Source organism: Nelumbo lutea, chromosome 5, assembly GCF_056320005.1.
Source record: "Nelumbo lutea isolate HS-2025 chromosome 5, American lotus-T2T, whole genome shotgun sequence".
Taxonomy (NCBI): domain Eukaryota; kingdom Viridiplantae; phylum Streptophyta; class Magnoliopsida; order Proteales; family Nelumbonaceae; genus Nelumbo; species Nelumbo lutea.
The window spans coordinates 7,519,879-7,536,396 of NC_142688.1; the positions used below are offsets into that span (position 1 = coordinate 7,519,879).

Below are 16,518 nucleotides of genomic sequence, written 5' to 3' on the forward strand. Positions count from 1 at the left end.
GGGATGTTTGTTTGGTCGGAGGAAGAATTCATTTCCTAAAGCGTTTACAAAAATATTTCCCTTTTCTTTTACGCAAGCCGATTAAAAGAAGAAAAGGATTGAAAGAAAATGATGCGTTTGCCGGGAGTCGAACCCGGGTCTATTGCTTGGAAGGCAATTATCCTAACCGTTGGACTACAAACGCCTCTTCATTAGGATGGAAAATTAGATTTTTTTAAAGACGAAACTGTTCCCTCATCATATATGGATCTAATTCGGAACTCTGAAGGCCGAGAAAGCATTTCAGGAGTTCAATTTCCAGTAAGTAGCAGTAGCATGGAGACGGCGTCGTCACCACCAAAACCACCGGCGTCGCCGCCAACTGAATCTGAAGTTATCGAAAACGTTACCAACATTCTCACTTCCCCTCAAGCTTCCCTCCAATCCCTTTACCCATACATCCCCCACCTCACTCCATCTCTAATCTCATCCATCCTCTCGTCCGCTTCTCTTTATTCCCGTCCAAGTACTCTCTTATCATTCTTCAAATGGTGCCATTCTCACATTCCCAACTTCTCCCACCAGTCCAACTCCCTCCATTCCCTCCTCAAACTCCTTCCTTCTCTCTTCCACCACAACAAGTTTTCTGACGCCAAGTCCCTCCTCCTCTCTTTCATCGCTTCCGACCGCTTTCACCAGCTCCACCACTCCCTCCTCCACCCTCCTCGCTCCTTCCCTCCCCCTACCAAAGCCCTTCTTGACACCGCTGTCGGTGCTTACGTTCAATCGCAGAAGGTCCACCTTGCCGTTCAGATTTTCAAGAAGATGAAGCGTCTCCACTTCCGGCCCTCCCTCCTCACCTGCAATACTCTCCTCAATTCCTTGGTAAGATACCCATCTTCCCATTCAATTCCTATGTCCCAGGAGATTTTTAATGACGCCATCAGGCTAGGGGTTACCCCAAATACCAAGACTTTTAACATTATGATATATGGCTATTGCTCGCAATTTAGGTTTAAAGATGCAATGGAGTTGTTTAATCGGATGACGGTCCAGTTCAATTGCTTTCCCGATAATATTACATATAACACCATTTTAGATGCATTCTGCAAGAGGGGTCTCTTGAACGAGGCCCGAGATTTGCTTTCTGATATGAAGGATAGAGGACTCTCGCCCGATAGGAATACGTACAATACCTTGGTGTGCGCATATTGTAGGTTGGGATGGTTGAAGGACGCAGTAAAAGCGTTTGAATTGATGACCCAGAGCAAATTTCTGCCAGATGTTTGGACTTATAACATGCTGATTAGTGGGTTCTGCAAGGAAGGTAAGATCGAAGAAGCTTTTAAGCTTAAGGATAAGATGGAGAATTTGAGGTTGCTGCCAGACGTCGTTACTTACAACACTTTGATTAATGGGTGTTTTGAGTGGAGAAACAGTTCTGAGGTATACAAGTTGCTCGAGGAAATGAGTGAGAAAGGGGTGAAGCAAAATGCTATCACCTATAATATAATGCTCAAAAGATTGTGTAAAGAAGGGGCCATGGAAGAAGCAAGCAACACCCTTCGAAAAATGGAGCAAAATGGGTTTTCCCCAGATTGTGTTACTTACAATACTTTGATCCATGGCTACTGCAAAGCCGGTAATATGAGGGAAGCCTACATGATGATGGATGAGATGGCTCGGAAAGGTTTGAAGATGGATACTGTTACCCTAAATACTGTTGTGCACAACCTCTGTAAGGAGAATAAGCTAAGCAAGGCATACGAGTTACTTGAAAGTGCAGTCAGAAGAGGATACACTCTTGATGAAGTTAGCTATGGCACTCTAATTACAGGGTGCTTCAAGGACGAGAACATTGATTTGGCTTTGAAGCTTTGGGATGAGATGAAGGAAAAAGAGATCCTTCCTAGTGTTGTTACCTATAATTCAGTTATCGGAGGCCTTTGCAAATTCGGAAAGACTGAGCAAGCACTAGCCAAGTTGAATGAGCTTATTGAGAGTGGGTTGGTTCCTGATGTAACTACCTACAACACTATCATTCATGGGTATTGCAGGGAAGGAAGTGTAGAGGAAGCTTTTCATTTCTACACCAAAATGGCCGAGGAATCATTCAAGCCGGATATTGTTACATGTAACATTCTTCTTCGTGCACTGTGCAAAGAACAGATGCTAGATAAAGCTCTTAAGTTCTTTAATTTGTGGATCTTAAAGGGCAAAGTTGTTGATGCTGTCACCTACAATACATTGATAACGTTCATGTGCAAAGAGAGGAAAATGGAACAAGCACTGAAGCTTCTTGCAGAAATGGAAGAGAAGAAATTGGGACCCGACCATTTCACATATAATGCCATTTTATGTGGGTTTACAGAGGCTGGCAGAACTGAAGATGCAAAGGAGTTTCTTTCAAAGATGATTGAAACGGGAAAATTACCTGATCAATCATCTGTCTCTGCATTAGAAAAAGTCGTTTCTGCAGGAGAGAAGGGGCAAGAGGTGGTAATTAGTGAAATTCCACAGGGTCCTGATTCAAGTTCTGAAGATTATTCGAAGCACATAGATGACCTGTGTAATGAAGGGAAATACAAAGAAGCAAGGTGCATTTTGGAAGAATCAACGCGGAATGGTATTACAGTAAATAGATCCACTTATATCACTTTGATGGATGGGCTCATTAAGAGGCGTAAAGGCACATCAAAAGTTGCCCAATGAAGCAGGCTGGGATTGAAGGGTTCTCTTTTCCAGTGTCAAGCTGGGTCATCTTTGTCAACGTGTGACAGCAGATGTCAGCCATGTAACTAGAGAAGCAGTTCAGGTATACATTCTTTTCATCTTCCAATATGAAAGAAAATTGTTAGAACTTGTTTGGGTAACATTTTCTGTATATACATCCCCATAGTTTCCTATTTTGAGTGCTTTATTTTTTAATTATGTGGTATACTTTCTTGATTTCTCTAAAACAATTATTATACATGGATGGTGAACCAAGCCTATTTATGGTTTTTTTTCCATTATTATATCCAGAACAGATAGATAGATGGCCCCCAATAACAAAATCAGAGAAGGCCAACATAGGATCCTGTAAGAGGGTGAAAGTTCAGAAGTGATAGATGGAAAGAAGCTCTCAATACTGAAAAGGCCTATTCTTATCATGATACATGATCAATCCCCTACTAGCACAAGTTCTGAATGTTAAGAATAACACCATCCTCACTCCATATCCCATACCGATAGCATCATACTTACCATGCATTGGTGATAGATGAAACATATGGTATTGCTAAAAGCTCAAAACTATGTCTGATGAGACTGAATAAGGAAGGCGGAACCTATGGTGATGAATGTGCTGCATATTCAACATGGTCATGATTGGATTTATATGCAAATGAATCTAATATCAACGCAAACACAATATCATGCAAGTTATAGCAGATTTTTTTTAAAGGCAGTAAAACTTGTTTTCTGGAGATGAGAGGAACCAAAGAATGCTTTCAGTTGAGTTTCCAACAATTGCTCCATGTCATGGATTCTGTGCTGGGCTAGTGCAATGGCAAGGAAAGATTTCTAAGGGAATACTCTTATACAATGGTTTTTCCTTTCCATCCTTTTCTTGGTGCTTGTTGGCCATTACAAGGTTTCAGGTTTATCTTCTCCATCTTTCACCTTTTTGATGGCATATTCCTTGTTATCTATCTATGTGCAGGGGTAAGGCTGCGTACATCTGTCCCTCTCCAGACCCCACATTAGTGGGAGCCTTGTGCACTGGGCTGCCCTTTTTATTCCTTGTTATCTATCTCCATTAAAAGGAAAAAGAACTTGTCATCTGGAGATAAAATCAGAGTTTTCTTTTTGATTAGCAACAAGTTAGAGTTTCTTACTGTCTTTTAAGTTGCATGTTACATGTTTGTTTTGTTTCAAATTCATATAAATATGGTATTGGTGGTCAAATATGGTATATATAAAGAACAGGTGCAGATTTGCTTGATTGCATCCATTATTGAAAAGCATATTTCCCATTTTGCTTCCTGTTACTTCTTGTGCCAGAAACAGTTGAGCTTGATTAATTTGAGAGATGGTGTTCTTTTTTTTTTTTGACAAAAGGTAATGTAATATTAATTCTGAAGAAATACATACACATGGAGGACAAAGAAGACTGCCTTCCCCACACAAACAACATCAGATGTCCCATAAACATTGACAACAGTTGAAGGACGTTTCATTTTTCAAGTGATGGAATGAGAAATGCTTTAGATGAGATTACAAAAGACTATGCGGCTTTATTGATTAAAAAAAAAAAAAAAGACTATGCAGCTTTGTGCTTGTGGCTCTTAAGGAGCCAGCTCCAATTTACTTTTATTTATTTATTTGGTTAGACTGGCAATATATCTCAAGCATCAATTAAAACGTGGTTTGTTTCTTTCGCTATGTCCTTTGCCATTTGCAAGCTTAGTTTAATCAGTCAATGTATCTCGATCTGCTTCTGCCTGTTGTAGTAATCAATACTACAGTTTTCCACTCATCAACTGGCTTATCCACAACATCTTCTCTTGGCATATTTTCGTAATTGTTATCTTTTAGATACACCCTATTGCAACCATCAATCTGCAGGCATGACCAAATGATGATGATAATGATCCCTTGTACAGCTGGATGATGGTACCCCTCACTAAGTATCTCCTTCAAGTACTGGGTTGCCTCAGAGTAAAAGTGAAGCAACCACATTGGTTACCTATGGAAACCCCACTTTAGATAATTATTTGGAAAAGCTTTGGACTTGGATTAAAATACCTGATTTGATCTTTTGCCACGTCCACTTCTGGAAGCCAAAGGTTGCACCTAGAATGCCAACAGAAGCTTGCTTGCAAGGGACTTCTGTCTGGCCAGAAGTAAAATGGACTGAACTCATATCTTCATTACAACAAGCCATTGTTCCTCGGGAACGAACATATCTGTCTAATGATGTGCGAGCAACCAAGTCATGGACTACACTCCAATCTTCTATGTTCCAAGAATCATGGATCCAGGCACATATTTTATAGTTTATGGAAAGAGAAAATTTGTAGTATGCATGTGACGTTAAAACTCCTCTAAAATCTTTACTTTTATTTATTTATTTTGGTTTTCTATATCTTCATAGCCTCTTGAGAGAATCTGTAGTACTCTTATAAGTAGTGGATCTAAGTTGAACAAAATTTTAAGTTTTTTCCATTGTCATTTGCTCTTGTTTTTCTTTTTCTTTTTTGCATCTTGGCCATAAAAAAGAGAATGCTATAAAAAACAAGAAAAGAGAATGTGTTTTGGACATATAGCAATGTTGAAATCAGAATAACCTTTTATATGTTCTTTCTGCAATATATTTTGAGGTATTGAAGATCACTTGTTTGATACATTTAGATGAATCTGATCATGAAGTCTATTGTGATAGGTCCTCATTGGTTAGAAGGCATAAACAGGGCCGTGGATGCTGTTAGTCCTTCAGGAGGCATGATTAAATGCATGGCATGCAAAGAACATCAAGGTTTCAGACGACAATTTGGGATAACATTTCATTATTTTTCTTGTTTATGGCAGGTATATGCTCCAGTCCACTCTATTTAGTTTATAAAACCATTTTCTATGCCTCTGCAGTTGAAAATTTTCTGAGTTTTTAGTGTGCTGTAAATTTTATACATTAAATGAAAGGGAGGGGGGACAAGAAAAACAAAACAATATACTTATCCTTGGTGTTCAAAAAGAAATAAAGTGCAGTATTCAAGCATGCATGTTTAACTGAATCCTATTCTTTCATCTAAGTATTGCTGTCATTAACAGAAAACAAGGGCATTTAGTTGATACAAATAGGGACCAAGGAGAATTTACTCTCTTATAAAGGAAAAGATTTTTGTATATTTTCATAATGTACTATCTGCTTTCTTATGCTATTGATAAAAGAAGGGTAGTTTGTTTGCACTCATCCGGTCTTTTTGAAAGAAGCCAGCTTAATTTGCCATGTGAAACTTCAGAATTTGATGCCATTAAGTTGATTGTTTCCTGTAATAACTTTTCTTTTTATACAATGTGCCCTCTTCATCCACAATTTGTTGGTTCTTCGTGATATCTTAGTAATTTTGCAATCACCTCGTTGGATCTTCCTGTTTCCTACTTAAGTAATGTAAGACCAAATTGAATAAAAAATTTCATCTTTTTTTACTTTTGAAAAAAAAAATGCAGCTCTCAACTTGTTGACCCATATTTCTCTTGTTGCTCTCTTGTTATGTAAAAGTAGAAATTTGAAAAATCCATCAAAAAAAGTTGAAAATTGGAAAAATGAAATTAAATCAGGTGGACAAGGATCTAACTGACATGTCTATAATCCAATCAAATACGGGAAATACCAAACCTGCATGATTCAAAGGTAATTGCAAAAGAATTCCATGCCCTTGGGCTATTTATCACTAAGGTTAGCCTCTGACATGGAGTCTCAACGCTAATTGTAGACCATATCATTGTTTTGTGACTGGATAGCAATTTTCATTGGTTACCCTTGTATATGCAATCCTAAAAATCTAAAACCATTATCAAAAACCTTTTGTAAACCAGGCACTACCGCCCCTCCCCCTTGGGGGGAGGGTATGCAAGTTAATAGCTTGTTTTTCTCTGCCAAGTTGCATATTAGTTAGTTGGGGTTTCTGGAAACCATGTCGAGTGAAATTATTTCATTTCCTCCTAATATTTTGGAGATGAACTCTTGATCTAAACTTTCTGTATTACAGCGATGCTGATAAAATAGAAATGAAGGCATTTTAGGGTCTCAAGAAATGAAACTATTTCAACCTTTTTTTTGTTAAAATACCAATACTGGAATTTTGTTTACAGCCATTGGGACCTGTTGACGCTGAGCTTCATTTACTCCTCCAAAGCCTTATCTTTGTCTTTATGGTTATGGATATTGGGATGATTTCATGGAGTGCAACTCTCAGATTTTTATTGGATTGTGCTGGTAGTTCCTTGGGTCTATGGAAAATTAGTAATTCTTTCAGGGAGATAGGATCATTGTCTTCCTAGAAGGGGTGCTTGGTGTTGTATCTTCTTTTTACTAGAACATCTTATTTAATGATAAAAATTTCTGATTGTGAATCCAGTCTACAATTCTACATGAACTGTGTCTGCCATATTCGTGGCAAGTTGTGATAATAGAGATAACAGAGTACTACTATGATAAGATTAGTTGATTATTTTTGCTCTCAAAACCAAGTTACTGTAATGTTGGTGGTTTAAAGTAACAGTTGCCACCGTCTCCATTCACTGATCCGTGTCCATGCTGAAAAAAGTCTTGAAATAGGGAAGGCAGAATCACGTTAGCGTGCTCTTTGCATACCTAATGCAAGGCATTAATTAAGTACTGGACAGACTAAAATCAGAATTATTTAGTCCAACAGAAAAGATGTGTCTGGGACCCTACAGTGGGCTTCGATCAAAGTAATTGTACTGCTCTGTCCTTTACCTCTTGAGCACCACCACCCAGTGGATGGCCATTGTTATTAATGTTGTTATTTATTTTTATTTTAGTGAATCTATCCAATGACTTTGGAAGTTAGGACATTTCATCAAATTCTCCTTAACTATCATGCTTAAAACTTAGGAAGCTGATTTGTTTGTTGTTTAATATTTGCTCTTTGCCTATAAAATTCTACTTTGAGCTGAAAAGAGAAACATCTTTAAAAATTTTTGAGTTAATAAAGAACTAGAAACTGTCTAGTGGTCCAGATTCAGATGACCCGTTTACATAAGTGAATAGGATTTTAGATAATTCCGTCTATCCTTGAACAGGGTATTGATCTAAAATTCTTGCTATTGAACAGTAATATTGCATCGGTAAGTTTTGATTTAAAATTGTGTCAGATTGAAATCTCTCTGTCCATTGGGTTAGTTTGGAAAGAGTACAAATGCAAATATGTACAGTGCAAATACATGCAAAATAATACAAAATATAAGGTTATGCACTCTACACATTTGCATTTGTATTCCTTCCAAACTAAGCCTTAATGAACAACTCAGCCGAGATCAAGGCAAAACAAAGGTTTGTGAATTGGCAAAATTTGGTCAATTGACATGAAGAAGAGGGAGTTTGGACTTTGGAAACATTATAATATTTTATTGTAACTGCAAAATTTGTCAAACAATTTTTTTTTTATTCCTATTGAATCAAAAGAATAACAGGACCTACTGGCCAGTTTAAGAATGTTTCGTTATGCCTAGGTTTTAACGTCGAGCATTGTTTCTTGAGAAACTCCAGGAGTTGTCACCTTGAAGCTTTGAACCAAAGAGGAATTCATGGAGGGATGAGTAATAGTTACAACATAATCCCCATGGAAGAGCGAGGTCTCGAAGTAGCCATTGCTGTCCGTGAAGCCGGCCAAGGATGCATGAGTCCACTCACCTATCAGCTTGTCCACAACATTGCCTGTGGGAAGATTTTTAAAATTGTTATCCGTCAAACACATTCGGCGACACTGCTCTGGGTACGGCCATGCCCCCCAGATGACGATCCCCTTTATGGCAGGGTGAGAGTGTGCCTCTCTCAGGATTTCTTCCAAGTATTTTGCCTGCACAGACAACCCAAATCTTTGATTAGCTCTTATCATTTAGAAATTAGAACTGTGGTCTTGCCTTACCTTGGTATGTCCTTCAAACACACAAACACAGAGACAGACACATCCTCATGAATGCTTTTCTGCAATCTTACATTCATCAGCATTACCTGATTTGGGCCGCCCTCCACATCCAACTCTGTCATCCAAATGGGCAGCTTTGTAGCGGCAAGAGTATCAAGAGCAGATCTCATGTAAGCAATATCTGGGGTATTGAAATGGCCCTGGAGCCCGATTCCTAGTGGGATCCTTCCCCCTGCGTAGGACTGAATTTCCTTCAATTTCTGAATGTACTTGGCGGGTGACGACGTCCCGTCCCTGCTGTCTTCTATTGTATTGTACTCATTCAAAAACATGATTGCTCTGTCATCGAGCTGGTGTGCCTTCTTATAGAAAGCTGCTGATGCGTTCCGACCCAACCTATCCTCGAAGAAGGAAAAATGGAGGTTCTCATTAACAACATCCCATGCAATAACCTGCCCTTTGTATCTTGACATAATGGAGTTGATCCTCTTCCATGCGGCCTGATTGAGTTGGCTATACGATAGCTTGGGTACCCACCATGGTTGATATTTGGGATCATCCCAGAAGACATTGTGGCCTCGCACTCTGATTCCGTTCTTTCTGGTAAATTGGAGCATGGCATCAGCTACCGAGTAGTTTTCCTTGCCGGGAGAGTTCTCTGTGCTGTACCACTTCATCTCGTTTTCGAAGGTGGTCACCGTGAACCTGGACGTGAACCATTTCTGATACGTAGGACTGTGGAGGATAGTCTGAGCAATGGCAGCACCAAATGGGAAGCTTGGCTTTTTCAGTTGAATGGAGATTTGGGCCCCGGTTAAGGTTTTTCCAGATGAGTCAACCGCTTGGAATTTCACCTTCCTTTTACGTGTCTGCAACATGAATCAATTCATCAGAATTATATTACAACATAGCAAATACCCCAGAGAAATTAACCTGTTTAATTTGTTTTGACAACTCTTTTACCTTCTCAATGCTTTGCTCTTGGTGAGCTCTCCACTGCTCAATGGTAAATGGTTGTAACGAGACACTGTCTACCCATATATCCACCGTTTTGTTTTCGCTCTGAAGACGAGATATGGGAAATTGTAAGAAATTTTAGACTAAAGATTGATCATAGAAAGGAAACAGGAAAGATTCGTTCATTTCCTTCAACTCGTAAACAAAACTATGATAAATTAGTAACATTCAACTTGACCAAAAAGAAAACAATTAATCAGAATCAGAGCTGATCTGATCAGTCTTATGTCCATATAAAGAACTGACAAAAGTACCTCAAAATAGAGTTCAGCCGGGCCTGAAGAGTTAGCAGTTAGGCCACCTTTAAGCATGAACCAGCAGCCAGACTCGGTTATGACTGCACCAGCATGTTTATAACCAATTTTTGTTTTGAAAACAGCTCTCACTGGTACTTTTCCTTCACTCACTCGTATCCATGCTAATATAAGAAAACAAGCAAATACATGTACAATGTTTTGCATTAGATACAAACCCTTTTTCAGTGTTTGTTTTTATTGGGCTCTGTCATTTTATCAAACATTACCAGATAAGGTGTAAAGATTCCCCTTGCGCAAGTAAAACTTCTGTGAGATACTATCATGTGGTTGTTTCCTGCTATGAGCGACGATGAAGCTGTTGCCGCCTTCTGACACTCTTTGTTCAATCTTTGCACTCCCAAAGATAGACCATCCTCTCAAACCATGATTGAACTCTGGGTTAACAATGATACCTCCTTCGTATTGAGGTCTGTGAGGTTCTACTAGACACTGAAAATTTTGGATAAAAGATGAAAGGAAACAAATATTAGAAAACATTAATTGTTTGCAAGACAAAATGCCTGTGAATTCATGTTACAGAAAGCATGCCTCAATGCTTGCCGAATAGTCATAGGATAAACCTTCTGCAATGGACCCTGTAACCACAAAGAAACAGTATATGCAGTAAGTACAAAAGATGAATTTCAACTAACGTAACCTAGGTCTAGATGGTGAAAGAAAGGAGCTACACTGCTCTGTAAATTGATGGGATTGAGGAGAAATATGGGTTATTGGAACTTGGAAGGCTTAGATCAAATGCATTATTTTTTGCATGTAAGAGTCAGCCCACCGGCCCACTTTGTTTGAGCCTGTATGTCTATTCTAGGTCAACGACACTGGACCTATCCAGTTTGTTTTTCTCTCATGTAAGGCCCAGTCCATTTTTGTTTTTGCCTGCATAAAAGGCCTTATCCTGGCTCAAAGAGGCTGGATCTAGGCTATTGGGACCACTCCGAATTTGCTACTCACAAATTGTTCTCACATCTCTGAACATCACTGCCATGTATTAGAAACATCTCCATGATAAGGGAGATATTCCCAATGCACCGCTGTAATGTCCCATGAGCAGCAGATCTGAGCCCACCTAGAGATCATATCAACACCCCGCAGCATACTGTATGGGGTACGGATGTTAACTCCAACAGTAGATCCTGCCAGAGCACATCTGCTGCTGCTGCTGCTGCTACTGCTGAAGCAGCACTCCCTTGCCACTCCCAAATGAAACATGGACAGGGCAGCCATAAAAACATCAAGTGATTTGCTTTTTTGATTTCCATTGTTGTTATGTAGGGGAATTCACATCAGTGACCAAAGAGTGCGCTCCACAGCACATCCCAACCGTGCACTAGGAACATCTCCCAATGACAAGTATGGGAGAAGTTTCCAATGCATGTTGAGATGTACATGTAGCGCGCCAATGTGAACTCCTATGTTTCATTAGTGGGTGACAAGGGACTCCAGTTTGCTGCCTACAAGAAAACTACTCACAATAATGACAATATACTTCATCAAGATCATTTTTCCAAGAATAATAACATACAAGTACAGAAATATTCCTGATGTGTGGCTGATATACATGTATTATGGGTAGATGTGGCAGAAATCTATGACATGCCTAGCCTGGTTTGTTAGTAGAAGACCCAGATCCACCACTTGGGGTTGGATAAGTTGTGGCTCAAATCAGATCTTAAGAGCTGGCTGATGCGAGTGCGAGGACAAATTGGAAAAGAAGAATGCCAATCGGACAGTTAGAAGTTAGAACCATCTGATCAGTAGTGATTTTGGGGGCCCATTTCATGAATGCATTCATGCGGAGTGGTGACGGATGGTGTTAGCATTTCTTTCTTACGTAGCATATCAAGACCTAGTCACCCATTAATTCAAAAACAACTGCAATGTCTATATTTGTAGAGAAGATAAGCTACGTACTTGGCTAGATTTATATATAGTGATATTAACAAACCTGGAAGAAGAAGAAGAAGGCAAAACAGGAATAGAAGCAGATTTTTTCCTCCATCAATAGCACCCTCCATTGTCTCCTTTCAGTGCCCTGAAACTGATTTGAAGCAGTAATTCAAATAGATCCAACTATTAGTTCTTGTCTGACAAACTGACGAACACAAAACCTAAGAAGACACATAAAGGGATAGATGAATAGCTATTGGAGAACAGCCTGTGGACAGAGGGAGCTCGGTTGCATACGACTATCTATAGAAGGAGATGCCTATGAGTGATTTGGAAAAAAAAAAAGTTGAGAAATTAATGGCGAATTAATGATCTTTCCCAAATTGGTTTCTAATTATCTTTTCTTCATTGAGCCAGTTACTGCATTAATCCTTATTCATTAAAGGATTAAGTCTCTAAACTTCAAGACGAGTAGGGATCATGTAAGCACATTTAGTGAGCACACTCAATAAGCACTCAATGCTTGCATGGCTTCCCACTCCAAGTGGACGGTTCATCGCAGAGTTATTTATGACAGCACCCTGGGCACATCCATGGACAGCACCATTTTATGCAAACAAAACTGTGGTAGCATAAAGGCATATCCCACCAAGGATGCAAATCATGGATTCATGTAGGATAATGCAAAGTGCAAATTTGAGCATGTGTGAATTGCAAATTGGAGTAGACGGAATTAGGTTCGAATTGCAAAGTGGAGAAGAATGTGAATTAGATAAAATGTGAAATAGGGTTCAACTATGATGCCAGAAATATTTGATACCGGAAAAACTTACAACCAATAAACCGGTATCATAAAAGTAGGAATTAATCAGGTGGGTTTAAACCAAAATTCACTAAGGGTTGTGATTGATCAAAGCCTTTCTGGTATGATTTCTTTCCTGCATCATAGGTCATTTTCCCTGTGAAAAAAGATTGAAGAAAGGTAGCAAGCATGTATGTAAATGAATATAAACAATAATAAGGGAGAATTCCCGATCAGTACCCTATACTTTAGCTCAAGTGACAATTTGGTCCCCAAACTTTAAAATGTGACAATTCAGTACCTGTCGTTAATCATTTGTTATGTGGACATTTGAAAAGTCAAAAATGCCCTTCGAATTCTCTTTATCAACCATCCAAACACTGACAAAAAACTTAACAATCCCAAATCCTAGATTCTTCTAAACAGTCGCCAACTTTTTTGAATAGATAGGACTAGGATTTGGGACTGTTCAATTTTTTGTCAACGTTTGGATGATTGATAAAGAGAATTAAATGGAATTTGAAGGGTTTTTTTTATTTTTCCAATGTCACTTAACGGCTGATTATCGGATTGGTTAATGACAGGTACTAGATTGTCACATTTTAAAAGTTTAGATACTGAATTGTCGCATTTTAAAGTTCAGGGACCAAATTGTCACTCGAGTCAAAGTAAAAGAAATTTTCCCTAATAATAAATTAACAACATCAAGCAAAATCACTATGTAAGTAAAGGGGAGTATTTGGTTTCGGGCAAGTCTTTTAAACTATCCTTACGTTTTAGGAAATAGACTAAAACTTCCCTTGATATTTGTAAAATCTCATAGAATATCCCTAGTTTTTTTTTTTTTAACAATTGACGCCACCTTTAAACATTAAAGAAAAAATACTGAAAATATCTATTTTGTCCTTCCTTATTCTTCAACTTTCTAAATACATGTCATGCCTTTGACAGTGTGGCAGTAGCAAAGAAAAAGAAAAAGAAAAAGGGTCAAAATTTTCAAAATGTCTATTATGGCTCAGTTTTGAAGAAGTATAAATACAAATACATAGAGTGCAAAATCTTGTATTTTGTATGTATTTGTACTGTAATTTGTACTCTTTCCAAACTGAGCCTAAGGCTGTATTTGTTTGCAATGCAAATAAATTTGTATTGATACAAAATCATGGCAATACAAATGATTTCAGTGTAAATTTTGACCTATTTTTGTTTCAAATTTTATCTTATTTTGTTTGATTGCAGTACAAATGAAGTAAATTAAGACATGAAGTAAAATAAAGTAAATTCTGAAACAAAATTAAACAATAATTTGCGTTTCCATACATTTATATTGATACAAATAAAATTGCACTGCAACCAAACGCAGCCTAAAGCTCAATGAAAGAGCAAGCAAGCATCCATGTTTGTTTAAAAATTTCAGATTTCTAGGAGTGTTTGGTATGAGCAATGGCTAACTTTTTGGTTTATTTCATCTGTGCTGTTCACCCATCTCTACAACAACTCTCTGTTTCAACCAATATATCTTGTCTTTACAAGTACACTGGACCATGGGCACCCAAAGCGAATTGATAGCGCTTGATTTTTTTACAATGAGCTTCAAGGATTGTTGCCAGTTTTCATGGTGATGATGATAAAGCTCTTAGCTTTGTCCTTGGAGTACAAGTTTACATGGATGATAATCTTTTAGACGTCCATCAACTTTCTTATTTTGTTAAGATGTAGATAAGAAGCCAATAATGGCGAGCCCAGATTTCCTATTTACTTTTCTGCCTACTTGTTAATCGTTTTGAATTGCAGCCACACATCTATTAATTCATAATAGGGATGCATAGGTCTAATTCACGGCCGGTTGAGAGTGAATAGGAAATCCCGAGTGAATAATGCCGTGAAGAGCTTGCTCTGAAAAGTTGTCGCTCAACAATAGGCTTGTCTCTTTTGAAAACTGATATGAGGAGAAGTTATTAGTGGTGAGGATTTCTTCACCTTGAGTGATTATAGATTTGACAACCACATTTGATACAATAGAAGGGTTTGTTCAATCTCAAAAGGTTTGACTTTGACCATAGACTTTTGTATGTTGTTGGTATACAAAGGGTAAAATTCGCTTTTACAAAAGTTGTAAGTCACATGCGGTCACATGCAAACAGATTGTTACATTTGTTAATAATAGGGGTAGAATTAGGGATACTTTAAGGGATTTTGTAACAGTAGGGGTTTATAAATCCATTTCTTAATACTTAGCGGTAGTTTAAGAGATTTCTGCTTTGGTTTATTTGGTTAAAAATCAAACCAAGTAAATAAAAACTAATATACATACATATTGTTCACGGGCTGGGTGGCCCGACGGGCCGGCCCGGCCCTTGGATGGGCTTGAACACGCAAATGAGCCCGACCTGTAATAAATTCGAGCCGGGCTCAGAATTTGCCAAAATAGTCCAGCCCGACCTATAGATTAAACCCAAAATCCCTAATATCCTAACCCTTTTCATTCATCTCTTTCCACATTTCCTGTTAGCCGAACTGCCTAGTGCCGAACCTCTCTTCTCTTCACATCCTCTTCACACTCTCAAGCATCTATAGAACTGGCGAACATTCACCAATGCAACAACTCTGGCAGACTGGCGGTGAGTCTTCTCTTTCTCTCTTTATTTCTCTCTCTCGTTCCTCTTCTCACTTCTTCTCTTTCAAATCTCAGACACCGGCGAAACGGTGAACACAGGCACCGGCGACGACGGTGAGTCCCCTCTCTCTCTCTCTCCCTCTCTCTCTCTCTTTCTCTCTCAGACGCAAACTCAGTCACCGGTAGTGAGTTCTTTCTTCTATTAGGTCAGGTTTCGGGCTTTTTATTAGGGCCGGGCTCAGGCTCAGGCCTAACAAAATCATGTTTATGAAGAGTAAAAGCCCGAACCGGCCCATGAATAGGTCTAATGTATATATGTACATAGCATGGAGTATATATATGTATATATAGGGGTGGAGTCAGGGGATCCAAGGGAGCCCATGGCCCCCCCTATAGCCCCACTTGAGATACACTATTTCATGTACATTTCCCCCTCCCCCCACTCCCCCCCCCCCAATGGGTTGGCCCCCCTATGACCATCCATATTTATTCCTCATCCCCAATTCATCTTAGGTTTTGGTCCCCCTGTTGAAAGTTTCCTAGCTCCACCATGGTATGCATAGATACATACTTAGGGGTGTATGTATGTTTGTAATCAAACCAGACTGGTTTTTCAAATCAGGTTTTTTTTTTGGTTAACTAAATTTTAAAATCTGAGAATTGAAACTGATAACCAAAATAAGCAGGAAAAAAAAATTAAGTTTTGATTTCAGATGCATAAGATGTGTGGTGTCAAATCAAATTGATAGGGTGTTGGAACATATTTTAGAGGCAAGTGATCTAGATTCATCGATTTACAATAACTTGATGTGATTAAGTGTTGTTCAAGGAGTCAAGAGTTTAGATTGGTTTCCTCTCCTTTATTCTTAGTTTCATATTTACAATAACTTGGTGAGATCCAAAACTTTATTTTTGTTGAATCCACCTTACACTTGGTGATATTAATGTTGTACTTGTGAGCCAAGGATTATTTTATTAATGTTTGTAAACCTCTAGTTGCAACTAGAGAGGACTGTTGTACCCATTAATTTCTGAATTAGTGGAAGACTTTTATGGACCATAAGTCCCGTGGTTTTTTTCCAATTTTGGAGTTTTCTACGTAAAAATTTCAGGTGTGCTATTGTGTGGTGGTTGCTATTTGTATTTTTTGTTATTTGTCTTAATTGTTTATCTGCTGTTATTGACAAACCCATTTTAACACCCAAACTTAGGGGAAAGTTTCTTGGTGTGATTAAGTGTTGTTCAAGG

General features: G+C 38.6%; 2 protein-coding genes and 1 non-coding gene across 5 annotated transcripts; 1 reads left to right on the forward strand and 2 right to left on the reverse strand.

Moving 5' to 3' along the window:
- Nucleotides 1-112: 112 nt before the first annotated feature.
- TRNAG-UCC (transfer RNA glycine (anticodon UCC)) lies at nt 113-184 on the reverse strand. Its single transcript has one exon. It is a non-coding gene; the product is annotated as a tRNA-Gly (tRNA).
- Nucleotides 185-277: 93 nt separating this feature from the next.
- Nucleotides 278-9,738, forward strand: LOC148850112 (Pentatricopeptide repeat (PPR) superfamily protein). 3 transcript variants are annotated; one of them, XM_088944756.1, is made up of 3 exons: nt 278-2,794; nt 5,405-5,550; nt 8,218-9,738. In XM_088944756.1, the coding sequence occupies exon 1, from the start codon at nt 316-318 to the stop codon at nt 2,689-2,691; it is 2,376 nt and encodes a 791-aa protein (XP_088800882.1). In that variant the 5' UTR covers nt 278-315; the 3' UTR covers nt 2,692-2,794; nt 5,405-5,550; nt 8,218-9,738. The 3 variants fall into 3 exon arrangements, with proteins under 3 accessions (XP_088800882.1, XP_088800880.1, XP_088800881.1); XM_088944754.1 differs by having other exon boundaries at nt 8,255-9,738; XM_088944755.1 differs by lacking the exon at nt 8,218-9,738 and adding an exon at nt 6,835-7,208.
- Nucleotides 8,075-11,979, reverse strand: LOC148850113 (endo-1,4-beta-xylanase 5-like). Its single transcript, XM_088944159.1, has 7 exons — nt 11,910-11,979; nt 10,496-10,542; nt 10,174-10,396; nt 9,905-10,068; nt 9,597-9,695; nt 8,720-9,502; nt 8,075-8,564 (listed from the first exon to the last, which is right to left on the reverse strand). Exons 1-7 carry the CDS (start codon nt 11,977-11,979, stop codon nt 8,214-8,216), a joined length of 1,737 nt encoding a protein of 578 aa, XP_088800285.1. The 3' UTR covers nt 8,075-8,213.
- Between the last annotated feature and the right edge of the window lie 4,539 nt (nt 11,980-16,518).

Coding starts and splice junctions, on each gene's coding strand:
- LOC148850113 (XM_088944159.1), bottom strand. CDS start 11,979: ATGGAGGGTGCTATTGATGGAGGAAAAAATCTGCTTCTATTCCTGTTT. Junction 9,696..9,904: donor CGGCTGAACTCTATTTTGAG/GTACTTTTGTCA, acceptor TCTCGTCTTCAG/AGCGAAAACAAAACGGTGGA. Junction 8,565..8,719: donor TGGAGGGCGGCCCAAATCAG/GTAATGCTGATG, acceptor TTGTCTGTGCAG/GCAAAATACTTGGAAGAAAT.
- LOC148850112 (XM_088944756.1), top strand. CDS start 316: ATGGAGACGGCGTCGTCACCACCAAAACCACCGGCGTCGCCGCCAACT.